This window comes from Gobio gobio, assembly GCF_949357685.1.
Source record: "Gobio gobio genome assembly, chromosome: 15".
NCBI lineage: Eukaryota > Metazoa > Chordata > Actinopteri > Cypriniformes > Gobionidae > Gobio > Gobio gobio.
The window spans coordinates 18,613,612-18,627,013 of NC_137108.1; the positions used below are offsets into that span (position 1 = coordinate 18,613,612).

Consider the following 13,402-nt stretch of genomic DNA (forward strand, 5'->3'; position numbering starts at 1 on the left):
GATCTTTAAAAAGAAAAAAAATATCTGTTCTAGTAGGAACAAATTACATTTTGCTAAGATTTTAACATGTAAACAAGTAGGCCTACTCTGAATTTATTGATTTGAATTTATTTTATTTTACACCAATATAGGCTTTATCTTAATGCAAAGTGAAGTTAACCACTATAGCTAATAAAATATATATTTTAGGTGAGAAGAAATGCTTGGGGGGGGGGGACATGTTGAACCACTAAATAATTGAGCACTGCTTTCCACAAAAAAGAAAAAAAGTAGGCTATATACTGGACGATTATCATTCTACTTACCTTTTATCACGGAAATGATGTTCGTTTGCAAAACTGGCAAGGACGACTCTCATTTAGATGATAAACATTTTGGTCGTTTGTGTTTTTCCGGGTTTTTCCACCTGCTCCAAAATAGCTTCGACGTCACACAGGTGATGTCACATGACAAGCTCTCTCTCTCTGGCGCTTTTTCAGCTAGGATTTTAAATGGGTTTCAGTATTCAGTTTCATGATTATTTTAGCTTATTTTAATAGCGTTTTAAATGAATTAAATGAAAGGTTTTAAATAGAAATCTATCTATCTATCTATCTAAACACACATGGTTTACAACTATTTAGTTGCCATATCAACATAGATAGGATTGTGCCAAATTTTTAAATTCTTTGGAAGATATCACTGAACATAAACATAGCAAAAGTAGACCTACATTTCTTAAGTTAATTTTTCATCTCTGTTTTTTGTGTTTGAGACAAATCTAATATTATTATAATCGTATACCTGTTATGATGATCTAACCACCAGCAGAAGACACGAGCCAGGTTTAAATCCCAACTGCGCAGATGGGGCAATGTCCCTATTCTATTCTATTCTATTCTATTCTATTCTATTCTATTCTATTCTATTCTATTCTATTCTATTCTATTCTATTCTATTCTATTCTATTCTATTCTATTCTATTCTATTCTATTATGAATTATATTAAACCACGAGAAAAGGGCCAATAAAGACAGAGAGTCAATGTTCAGAAATTAATAATTAGGTTATTATCATGTTTTGAACTGATGTATAGCTGTATTGTGCGATGTTTGTTGTCCAACTATGGGGCATGTTGTCACATTTCACTTCCATTCTTTCGGGTTAGATCAAGAAAAAAGTATAGGCCTGTTAATGAAACAAAAACCACATAATTGTACTCGACGTGGGAAATGAATGTGGGAAAAAAGAAATACTCTGAGTCTGAACCACAAGGTTGTCTACACAAACTGAGAACGTCAAAAGGTTGTGTTATTGCGGTTTGTATTGTTTACGTCATTCATTCATTGTTTAGTCCGCTTCCCAATCCCGCCATAAACCCTTAGCGGATGTGACGCTATTTGGGGTGTTTTACGTGGTTTCATTCCATGTAAACACCATTCATTAGACATTTCCCGAAAATAACACTTCTTCTCAAAACTAAATCAAAACCACTAATTCTAGGAAACGAAACAGACAAAACGTACACACCTTCACTCATTCAAAGGTGTGTGAATCTCAAGTCTTACTTTCCTTTTTAGGCTCTAGTTTAATTTAGGCTATATAATATGAACACAAATAGGCTATAAATTAAGTAAACAATATTAATTATACAATATTAAAAATGATCCTTGTAAAGCCTGGCATGAAATAAAGCATAAAAACATTTTTCGAAATTAAACAGTTTATTGAAAAATAGTTTGAATATGTGTTTCATGTTTTACATCAGGCATACAACAGTCCATAAAGCATTTGTTTTTATTCAGAGGCCCAAACTGAGCAAAAATATGAAATAATACAGTTGTTATTTGAGGCCAAACATGTTGAAATTCTGATCACTTGTAAATTATATCAGTTCTATATCTCTCAATAATGTCTTAAGATGATCTTCAAATGCTTAGTTTTATGATCAAAGCTTTGTAAGGGCAAAACACACAATACAATGCAATACAAGATTGAGAGATGCACAAATAAACATTCCCCAAATATCTTTTGTACCATTTCAAATATAAATTTTTCGCCAGTTTTCTAAAAATAAATAATACACTACTACTGATAATATAAAAAATAATGTAGGCCTACACTGTAAAACAATTTTTTTTAAATGACTGTAAAACTAACTACAGTAGTTGTAAGCATGTACTGTGATAAAATAGGCTACATCATTGTACTTTTTTATTTTTATTTTACTCCTTCACATCAACAGCTTTATTCAGGTTTCATCTTTTACATTTCATGGCTGAACTTCAATAAAATATAGGCCAATTACCAGCATATTAACCATATTTAATCAATGACCAATATACAGCACAGCTTTAATGGGAAATTGCTCAAATTACATTAGAATAATACACACAACAATTTATAAAAGTGTATTTTAACGTATAACTACTAATTAAACGTACTCCTAGGACTTTCATCTACACTGATATTTGGGGTCCTGACTTTGCTTAGGGCACCCAAAATGGTAGGCTAAACACGCACCTGTGGACCTTGAAAGTGTTTTACATTGCCGTCTATGGAGAGGTCTGAGAGAATACAGGAATAATACTACAGTAACATACTGTAACCTACGCAGATTCTACAGTATGAATAGTTGAGAATACAGGAATAATACTACAGTAACATACTGTAACATACTGTAACCTCAGATTCTACAGTATGAATAGTTGAGAATACAGGAATAATACTACAGTAACATACTGTAACCTACGCAGATTCTACAGTAGTAATTGTTGAGAATACAGGAATAATACTACAGTAACATACTGTAACCTACGCAGATTCTACAGTAGTAATTGTTGAGAATACAGGAATAATACTACGGTAACATACTGTAACCTACGCAGATTCTACAGTATTAATTTTTGAGAATACAGGAATGATACTACAGCAACATACTGTAACCTACGCAGATTCTACAGTAGTAATTGTTGAGAATACAGTATATTACTGTAGAAGAAAAAAAAACCTAATACAGTCAAGTAAACCTAATTCAGTCTAAATGTTCAACTTTTGATATATCCTGAAACAATATAAAATATATCGATATGTAGCCTACTTTATAAAAACCATTACAGATTTCATAGCGCTTTTGTCAGAGGCGATTTTACTGTTCATGCCGGACAGTGGTTGGAGGTAGACCTGTGAAATTCAGAAATACTTAAGGCTAACATTCTCACAATGCCTGGCTTTGAGTCACAGAATTAGTCCTATATTTAAGGGCACACAATCCCATGACAATCCCATGAAATGCGGAAAATTCCCATCTAAGAACCTTAAACGGTATCCAGGCTGACATCCACAAACTGTGTTATTTTGGTATGTACATGGTGAATTCACCACTGCATGACCTGTCAGAGAAGCAATCAAAGAAAAAGAGTGAATATCTAATCAAAACCAACACAGCAAGATATGGAGATATGTCATTTGACCATCATAAGTTCATTACAGAAGCCAGGAAAAGAAAACTGTTAAACACTTACGCTTGTTGCATTTCTGGCATCTGAAGCAGTTTGGGAAATAGTTCATGTTTTCTTGGTATGTCCCGTCTGAACATTTCTTACATTGAGATGGCATGCCGCTAGAGCATTTCCTTATCAACTTATACCCTGAAGAAAAACACATGGCAGATGAAGAGATTGAACAGTGGATGTCTCTGAGAACTTTATGTTTGACTGTATTGATTCAGTATACTGTACCTGGAGCACATTTGTCACAGCAGAGCCCATCACTCCAGTATTCATTTACAGAACAATTCCTTTTGTTGGTGACACTGCGCTGTCCCGTCACAACGGCTGCGATCTGTTGTAAAAGGGTTAACACTTCAGGAAGCTGAACTTTCATGTTGCTTAACTGGATGATATCATCACATTGACCTTTGAAATACTTCACATCTTTCAAATACCACTGTGGTTAATAACGGAATCTTTATTTATATAACGGTTGCACATATTTGTGAAATTTGTCAGTGCATGCAGAATTCAGTTTCTTTCAGTGACTCACCGATAATATCAAAATACATGGCAGGAGTTTCCTCATATGTTGTCCTTGGATGTGCCTTGTTATAATGTGTGCGATCATAACTTCTGGGAAAAGAAGATTAGATTTAATATTAGGCTACATATTTCAGAAGATAACTGGATGACTGAAATTCGGAAAGAATAAAGACCTGTGAAATTATATATTTTAATTGAACTGTAATATACAAAATAGCCTAAACGTATACAATCGGAATCATGTATATTTTTTACATTAAATCTTTACCATGCATGCATGTTAAACCATAAGATATAAATGTATTTTCATCCATTGTTATATATAATTAAAGGGTTGGTTCACCCAAAAATGAAAATTCTGTCATTAATTACTCGCCCTCATGTGGTTCTTAACCCATAAAAATGAAGATATTTTGATGAAATCAGAGAGCTCTCTGACCCCTCAGCAATGTAATTAATACTTTCAAGGTCCAGAAAAGTAGTAAAAACATTATTAAAATACTTAATGTGACTCCAGTTGTTCAACCTTGATGTTATGAAGCGACGGGAATACTTTTTGTGTGCAAAAAACAAACAAAAATAACGACTTTATTCAACCATTTCTTCACGTCTGTGTCAGTCTCCTACGCTGTTGACGTAGTAAATACAGTACAGCACTGTCAGATGCCAGATAGCTTACCATTGGCCGATGCTGTTCACGTGAGCACCGCCACGCATTTGCTGACCAACGTAAACTGCGTAGGAGACTGACACAGACGTGAATAAAGTCGTTATTTTTGTTTGTTTTTTGCACAAAGGGCCACCAAAATGGTAAACACACCCCTGTGGGCCTTGAAAGTGTAAATGTGTTAATTAAATTGCTGTCTATGTAGAGGTCAGAGAGCTCAGGATTTCATCAAAAATATCTTAATTTGTGTTCTGAAGATGAACGAAGGTCTTACGGGTTTTAAAAAACGACATGAGGGTGAGTAATTCATGAATATTTTTTGGTGAACTAACATTTTAAAGGTCTGTTCAAGGACGATAACTATATATGTCATCCGCCACGATAACTACGATAATGATAACGATATGGTTATGAAAAAAAATGTGTTCTAAATACAAAAGGATAGGAGAGTCCACACCACAACTATAACACTAACAGCACAGAGAAACAATATCACTGGAATCACTTTAAAAACATTTTTTTCTAGCTGATGAAGGATGAAAATCACTGACAGCCAATCAGAATCCATTCTGCTTTAAAGCGCTCGTGCATTTAAAGCGGCAGACGACAAACCTGCTGCGCACTTTGAGTAAACAGACCGTTATCGTACGTTAATGCGGATGCTTATATACTTATCATTATCTTAGTTATCGTTCTTGTTGTTGTGATTGATAACGATAAAGATAGTTCTAAAAAAATCTATAACGAGCTCGAGCATTTAAAGCGGCAGGCAAGCACGCGCTGGTGTGAACGCTTTTTTATCATTATAGTTAATTATCTCTAAATCGTTTATGGTGGAAACGGGCCTTGTTTATCAAGTTACATTTTGTTTGAGATATAGCTGTATATAATTATATCCCAATATAATATTAATATAATTGTAGTAGAATATTGTAGGTCTACTGACTGACTGACTGACAGAAGAGCAGATGACTTACCTCTATCCACCAGGAGAGTTGCTCCTGATTCCACAAAACAGAAAGAATGAATGAATAAATGAATGAATGAAGGTTTTCTTATAAAGAAGAGAGTGATTAGTCATCGTTTTCACTACGTACACGACCACTATGATTGAGCAATAACAAAACAGTTCGTCAGATTTAGTCATCCCTTGTAAGGAACTCAATAAAGAAAGCCCCTTTGATGTGTCTAAGCTCTAGTAATTCTAACATTCAACGAAATAACCTACGCCTAGTTTTTATTTGACTTAAATTGTGTATAAAGGAAAACAGTCATGAGTCACACACACATATATATATATATATAGGCCTATATATATATTTTGTAAACCTTGTGAAACCGTTCAATTGTTAATTTTATCTTGTTAAGACTTTGTGCTCAGCATAATAAAGGCCTAGGCTATGCCTGATGAAATATTAAATATCAATTAAATATCAATCATTACATTAATAATGAATGTAAAAGAATTAATTCTATATGGTTAGCAATGTAACTGGAAATATAAGTTTCTGCTTAGACATGTGGTTTTTACACATTCCCAAAAATGCCATACATTTTCATGTTTCTGAGACATTTCAAGCCAAATGGAATGTACTGTAGCACACAATGTGACTTATTCCAGTAACTGATTGACCATAAAGGGAAGTTAATCTCTCGAGTGATACCACACAACTTCCCTGCTCATAAATGCTGACTAAAGCCAGATATTGGGGTATTGTGGATCACTGGTCTCATCATTTTCATGAAAATGTGAAAATACAGAATTCATTGCTGAGGTCTTCAATGATAACGATGGACGAACAACACGTTTCATCCAGCTGTGGATGGACCTCATAAACACTTTTTCCTTCATCTTACTGTTTAATAACATTATAAACAATTCATATTTCTACTGTATAGCCAGAACATAACTTCTCCCCTGGTGTAACTTAAAAAAAAAAAAAAATTAATCCAACATCAAATGGAGTTTAATTCCTTGCCATAGTTGCCTTTACGGCGACTAAGAGTATTATGGCATGAATTTCAATCTGCTTAAAAAACTAATCAAGGTTTGATTATACCACTGACTTACATTGCTTGGACCAAAGCAAACAGACATTTCTCTCAGAACATCTTTTATGTTACAGAAGAAAGAAAGTCCTACAGTTCTGGAATGACATGAGGGTGAATAAAAGTGGAATTTTTTTTATTTTTGGCTGAAATATCCCATATCAATAGTTATCTCCTTACTCTGAAATAATCAATTATTTCCTTGTTTCTGAACTATGCTTTTAAATAAAACTGAATGATGTCACTGGTTAATGATATCTAACGTATTCAGGGTGAAAACTAAAAGTGAAAGTGACAAGACATTACGTGACAGTCCAGTATTGTAATAGCCTACTTGGAATTTGTCCTCTGAATGAACCCATTCAAGTTAGTGCACACACATTATGAGAATTGAATACACACACACACACACACACACACTGCAAACTGTGGACACACACACCCGGAGCCAGTTGGCAGCAGGGAGCGATTGGGGGTTAGGTGTCTTCAGTCATTTCTGACCTTCATCCACATTTTTCCTGAGTAAAGATGAGTGCCATGAGGAATTCCAAAGTTGTATGACTCATGAATAGGGTAAATTACGGTGACGCATTGCTGCCAAATAAAAAAAATGTAATAAAGACATCTTATGTCGTTAAAACGACATAATTTTCTCATAATAACGAGATCTTATGTCGTTTAAACGACATCATTTTCTCGTAATAACGAGATCTTGTCGTTAAAACGACATATTTTTCTTGTTAAAACGACATATATTTTCTCCTAATAAGGACATGTCTTGTATAGTGATGTGTGTATATATTTCTGTATCCACATTAGATAATTTATTTAGCCCATGCCTTTGTCACACTTGTTTAAAAAGCAGAAAAATAGGCTCATCCGCTGCCTGTATCAGTGGCAGTAACCATAGCACGAAATTGTTGTAATTTAGTGATGTAGCTTATAGTTCTTAACAGCCATGGGTAGCAGGTGCCATGGATCGCTCATGATTAGCGCATAGCTTTAACCTAGTAATGACGGACCCCGGTGCAGCCACAAATATCATAACTATCTATTGGCCTACTGTAATTAAGACATTCAAGAAATGTATTAAAAAGAAAGACGCTTTCAGCCTTACTCAAAGGCCGCGGAAACAGGCCAGTGGGTTCGTTACGCACGTCAATCCATTCTCCACGTTCTTGGTTTGCTTCTTATGTATTAAATATATAGGCAATTCGTTTATGAAACCTTGATCAAAATTAAAATAAAATGTATAGAAAACGAAATTCACTTTAAAGAAATTACTTCTGCAAAACAATCAATAAAAATCTTGTCCGACCCATGTCTCCAGACATATTGCGCGTTTTATAGCCTATAGGCTACTCATGCCGACGAAAGCGCCTGCGAATTCTTTAATGTTTATCATTTTTGCTGGGGTTTTTTACCACTTCGTTATTTTGGCTCGGAATTTCGTTTGTTGGAAATATGAACTGAATTTAGAAATTAAATTTGAAATTAAAAACTTTGCGTTTAATAAACAAAATACATGTTTGAAGCGTTTGGAGTGGAGTTGGCTACATGCAGGGCCGGCGTTTGCTATAGGCGAGCTAGGCGGTTGCCTAGGGCGACAAATGTGTTGGGGGCGCGCGCAGGCGCCCTCTAGTGGCGCCCTTTAACTTACTTCCCATTAAGCATAGAATTAAAACAAGCGAAATAAAACATACTGTTTATTAAACATGATCATCCTTGGGCGCCCCCTCAGCCGCACGTTTAATTACTTAACCTGATTATTAGATTGAATTGATAGTGAGTATTGTCGAGCACAGGCGTTCAGGCGTTAGGAAGTGCAAGTGTTCAGCACTGGCGCGTTCTTCAAAAATGTGGTCTAAACCCTCGAGTGCACAGGGACGGAAAAAGAAAAAGGCAGACGATCAAAAGAAAGCCCAGTATAGAGGTAAGTCTTCTCATCTCAGCCATAAAGCTGTCAAACGAAATAAATTTACTTCGTATTATCGATATTATCAACTAATATTGGACGGCATTGGACGTTTTATTGCTGTCACTAAGCTATCACTAGCTAGCTAGTTATCAACATATTACTACGCATTTCACTGACAATAAGGAAATCCAGACGAGCCAAATTTTAATGCTGCGTCAATTTTGAAGGTGAATAGAAATGCCAGAAACAACTGTTCATCTTTTATTATTTAAGAAAGGGATAGAGCTACAAGAACTTATATATTTTAATTTTTGTAGTGGTAAGTACAGTGTATCCATAATAGCACTTTTGTTTGTAGAGGGTATAGTTAATCCAGTTTATGGGTCATAATTTGTGTATCATTTAAGTCATAATTAGCTTTTTAAGTCTTGGAGTAACTATAGGAGCATTTTTGTTTATATAGTTTTTATAAATACTTAACCCATTTGTGCCCAATTGTTTTCTGAATGGCATTTTCTGCATTTATTTTCCCCAGGTTTTTGTATTTTTTCTTGAAAATCGTATTTGAATCTGTGGCAACTATAGTTGCCGGTGGGCAAATATGTTGTATGCACCCCTTCAATGTCAAATATGTATAAGAGGAGAACATTTAGCATCTAACTCAAAATAACTGCTTTCAACAGATCAATCTTTATTCATAATCAAATTTATTATGTTTGACTAAGTATACTAAAAACTATAGATCTGTTGTAAGATTTGTTTTGTTTGGATGATTCTAGAGACCTTCATGATTACGTTGATATATATATGTCAACTAAAAATACTTATTAGGAACATGAAAATATCCTTTCTTTGGGAGGGTTTGCCTTCGTTGTGCTCCCTGGAAGTAGGAGTAGGAAGTTGGCAGTCTCATGTGACAGGAAGTTAATACTTTTTTTTTTCTTGAATCCTTTATTTGGTTGTATGCTTGTGTGTCATTAAGATATAAAACATGGATAATATCTAGAAAAATACTTACAGAAGGAAAATGACACCTATACACTGGCAACTATTTGCCGGTGGATTTTAACAATTAAGGGGGGGGGGGGCGAAACTCAATCTTGCCTAGGGCAACCAAAGAGCTAGAGCCGGCCCTGGCTACATGCAAAACATAGCCTATTTAGATTCATAGTTAGGCTATATGTTTAAATATTAGCCTATTATATTATTGTTTTAATTTCATATGTTGATGATGAAAAGTGAGCAGCATGAGTAGTGTTACGATCTTTAATATGCCTAGGGAATGTCGTAACATCAATATATTAAACTGCTGCTATGATGTGAAGTAGGCTGGAAGAACACGACAGACCAAAACTTTGCAAGAGAAAATTACTGGATTTATTCACATAAAAGCCGAAGCCACTAGTTCCAGTAATATATATTGGTGAGCTATGTACAATGCAATAATAAATAACAAATTGGGAAGACAAACAAAAAGTGGCGCCAAAGGAAAAAACATAATATAACAAAAATAATCCTTAACCAACCCTAAACCTACTCAAAACAAAATGTGGAAAAGAAACCGAAATCTTCACGCACGCGGCGCTAACTAATCTAACTAAATAACAAAAGTACAAAGGGTGGCGCTCACCACTAACCTAGTGTGTTTAACAGAGACAGACCTACGGGCAGTGTATACCGCGGCATACTGACCTACCGTTCGTCTTCCCGTGATGTAGAACAAACACACTAACACACAGCACACCACTCAGTTCGCTATACAGAGCTCAATACTCAGTTCGCTACACAGAGCTCAATACTCAGTTCGCTACCCAGAGCTCAATACTCAGTTCGCTACACAGAGCTTTACACGCCACAGGAGAGAGAGCATGAATGAACGCGCCATCCTCTTAAAACCAGCTGAACGGCCTCCGATTGGTTCTGGAACGTCGCCTCAATGATGACTGACGTCCCGCTCAGCCAATCACAGCAATCCAATGAGCAGAGATAATGAGCTAGGGACGAAAGAGAAACAAATGACATAATGGCCAACACGTGCAAATTACCCCACGTATACAGATAATGAAAACAAAACACGTGGAACGTAACAAGTAGGCTATAAGACGCATAATATGTCTGGAGACATGGAGTGGGGTCAGACATGCTTTTTATTGAGTGTTGTTTTGCAGAAATCATTTCTTTAAAGTGAATTGTATTTCTATAAATTGTATTATAATTTTGATCACGGTTTCATAAACTAATGGCCTGTATATTTAATACATAAGAAGCAAAATAAGTATGGGGCGCCGTTTGTAAAGCGACTCACGCTGAAAATAACAGCAACATTTTGACACATTTAGCTTCAAACAATGTTTAAAAAACTGGTATGAATTTTTGGCGGTCACTTTTTTAGCACATTTACAACAATATTTGTCAACTTAGAGATATTTTAAATAGTTAAATCTAAATGTTAAATCTAAATGTTAATTGTTAAATCTAAATGTTAAATCTAAATCTAAATCTAAATGTTATATCTAAATGTTAAATCTAAATCTAAATGTTAAATCTAAATCTAAATGTTAAATCTAAATCTAAATGCTAAATCTAAACGTTAAATCTAAATGTTACATCTAAATGTTAAATCTAAATGTTAAAACCGGTTATCTGCATTCTGAATTTGCATATTAGTTAAATATTTAGTTTCACCCGAAACATTTAGATTCAACATTTATATTTAGATTTAACATTTAGATTTAACATTTAGATTTAGATTTAGATTTTGTATTTAGATTTAACATTTAGATTTAACATTTAGATTTTACATTTAGATTTAGAATTTAGATTTAGATTCAACATTTAGATTTAGATTCAACATTTAGATTTAGATTTAACATTTAGATTTAACATTTAGATTTAGATTTAGCATTTAGATTTAACAGATTTAACATTTAGATTTAGATTTAACATTTAGATTTAGATTTAACATTTAGATTTAACTATTTAAAATATCTCTAAGTTGATAAATATTGTTGTAAATGTGCTAAAAAAGTGACCGCCAAAAATTCATACCAGTTTTTTAAACATTGTTTGAAGCTAAATGTGTAAAAATGTTGCTGTTATTTTCAGCGTGAGTCGCTTTACAAACGGCGCCCCATAAATAAGAACGCCGGGAATGGATTGACGTGCGTAACGAACCTGGCCTGTTTCCGCGGCCTTTGAGTAAGGCTGAAAGCGTCTTTCTTTTTAATACATTTCTAGAATATATGTATTACAGTATACCATACAATATATTACAGTAGGCCTATTTTAGATAGTTATGATAGCCTATTTGTGCATCGGGGTCCGTAATTTCTAGGTTAAAGTTATGCCACTGATGCGAACATTAGCGGTCCATGGCACCTGCTACCCATGGCTGTTATGACCTGCAGGCTACATCAATAAATTACAACACTTTCGTGCTGTGGGCATTGCCACTGATACAGGCAGCGGAAGAGCCTATTTTACTCTAAGCTTGCTTCTGCTTTTCAGACATGGAAGTGTGACAAAGGCATGGGCTAGGCCTATATGAATTCTCTAATGTGGATACAGGCATATTTTGTAGACATCACTGTACAACACATGTCCTTATTCGGAGAAAATATATGTCATTTTAACAAGAAAAATATGTTGTTTTAACGACATAAGATCTCGTTATTACGACATAATTTAGTGAAAAAAATAATATGTATGTGGCAGCATTGCGTCACCGTAGTAAATAGACCCTTTTCACATTTCCGGGTTTTTCAGAGCGGAAGTCGTCATGGTTGGGTGTGAATGAGAGAATACATTATATATATATATATATATATATATATATATATATATATATATATATATATATAAACGCCACAATAGTGATTTCACAACTTTCAAAAAGAGGGAAAAAGTAGAGTGAGATTGATAACGGCAGTCAAAAGAGAAATATGTTAATTTTAATTTTAAATTTAATTTTTTTTTTTTTTTTTGGGAAAAATGAAGGTGACTTGACTTGACTCTAGCCTGAATGGTTTTATCGTGTTCATTTGTTTACCAAGCATGTATCAAAAAAAGAATTTTGGTTTGGAGGACAGAATTATAATACATGGGAAAATTTTAACTCATTTTGTAACTCTTGACAAGCTACCTTGCTCAATTCTGTAAAGTTTGCTAAGTCAGTAAAGATAATAAACTAAGTAAAGATGACAAATGGTAGAAAAGCAACTCACACAGAGCTGGTTTCATCGCATCATCTGTCTACATTTGGGCTTGACTCAGGCTTTAGTTGCCAAGCTCAGTTACCACGGCAATGGCAAAATACTATCAAATGATGACTAAACCATGACAGAACGCATCACCTGAAGCAGTTGTGTGTGGTGTGCAAACATCCTAACAAATATTGAATTTATGCAGTTTATGCATAAAACATAATCTTTGTGAAAAAAATATCTTGAACGAATAATTCTGTATAAGACATGTAGTAACTAACTGTGCATTGCACGGACGCACCCTGCAGGAATTGCAGAGTTTCCCACTCGTAATTACGAATTTGTGGTGACGTTCTCGTGAGCGACGTGATATTTCCGACGTGAAGCCAGATGGGATCAACTAACGTTAATCACTTTTGCGGTTTCGCCCAGATTTTTAATCAGTTATATATACCTACTATTACTTTACTACATATATTACTACTGTCCATTTTGTGACTTAAACAAAAAAACTTAAAGGCTTTTATTTTGAACGTGCAGATTTTAAGGT

General features: G+C 34.5%; 1 protein-coding gene across 1 annotated transcript; it reads right to left on the reverse strand.

Moving 5' to 3' along the window:
- Positions 1 to 1,690: 1,690 nt before the first annotated feature.
- On the reverse strand, positions 1,691 to 5,710 carry LOC307138879 (tumor necrosis factor receptor superfamily member 14-like). The gene is made up of 5 exons (XM_079837555.1): positions 5,661 to 5,710; positions 4,024 to 4,106; positions 3,720 to 3,822; positions 3,504 to 3,629; positions 1,691 to 3,371 (listed from the first exon to the last, which is right to left on the reverse strand). The coding sequence occupies exons 2-5, from the start codon at positions 4,099 to 4,101 to the stop codon at positions 3,217 to 3,219; spliced, it is 462 nt and encodes a 153-aa protein (XP_079693681.1). The 5' UTR covers positions 4,102 to 4,106; positions 5,661 to 5,710; the 3' UTR covers positions 1,691 to 3,216.
- Positions 5,711 to 13,402: the final 7,692 nt, after the last annotated feature.

Excerpts from the sequence above, each read along its gene's own strand:
- LOC307138879 (XM_079837555.1), bottom strand. The coding sequence starts at position 4,101 with ATGATCGCACACATTATAACAAGGCACATCCAAGGACAACATATGAGG. Across the intron at positions 3,823-4,023 it reads CATGTATTTTGATATTATCG|ATCGCAGCCGTTGTGACGGG; the intron begins GTGAGTCACTGA and ends CTTTTACAACAG. Across the intron at positions 3,372-3,503 it reads ATGCCAGAAATGCAACAAGC|GTCATGCAGTGGTGAATTCA; the intron begins GTAAGTGTTTAA and ends CTTCTCTGACAG.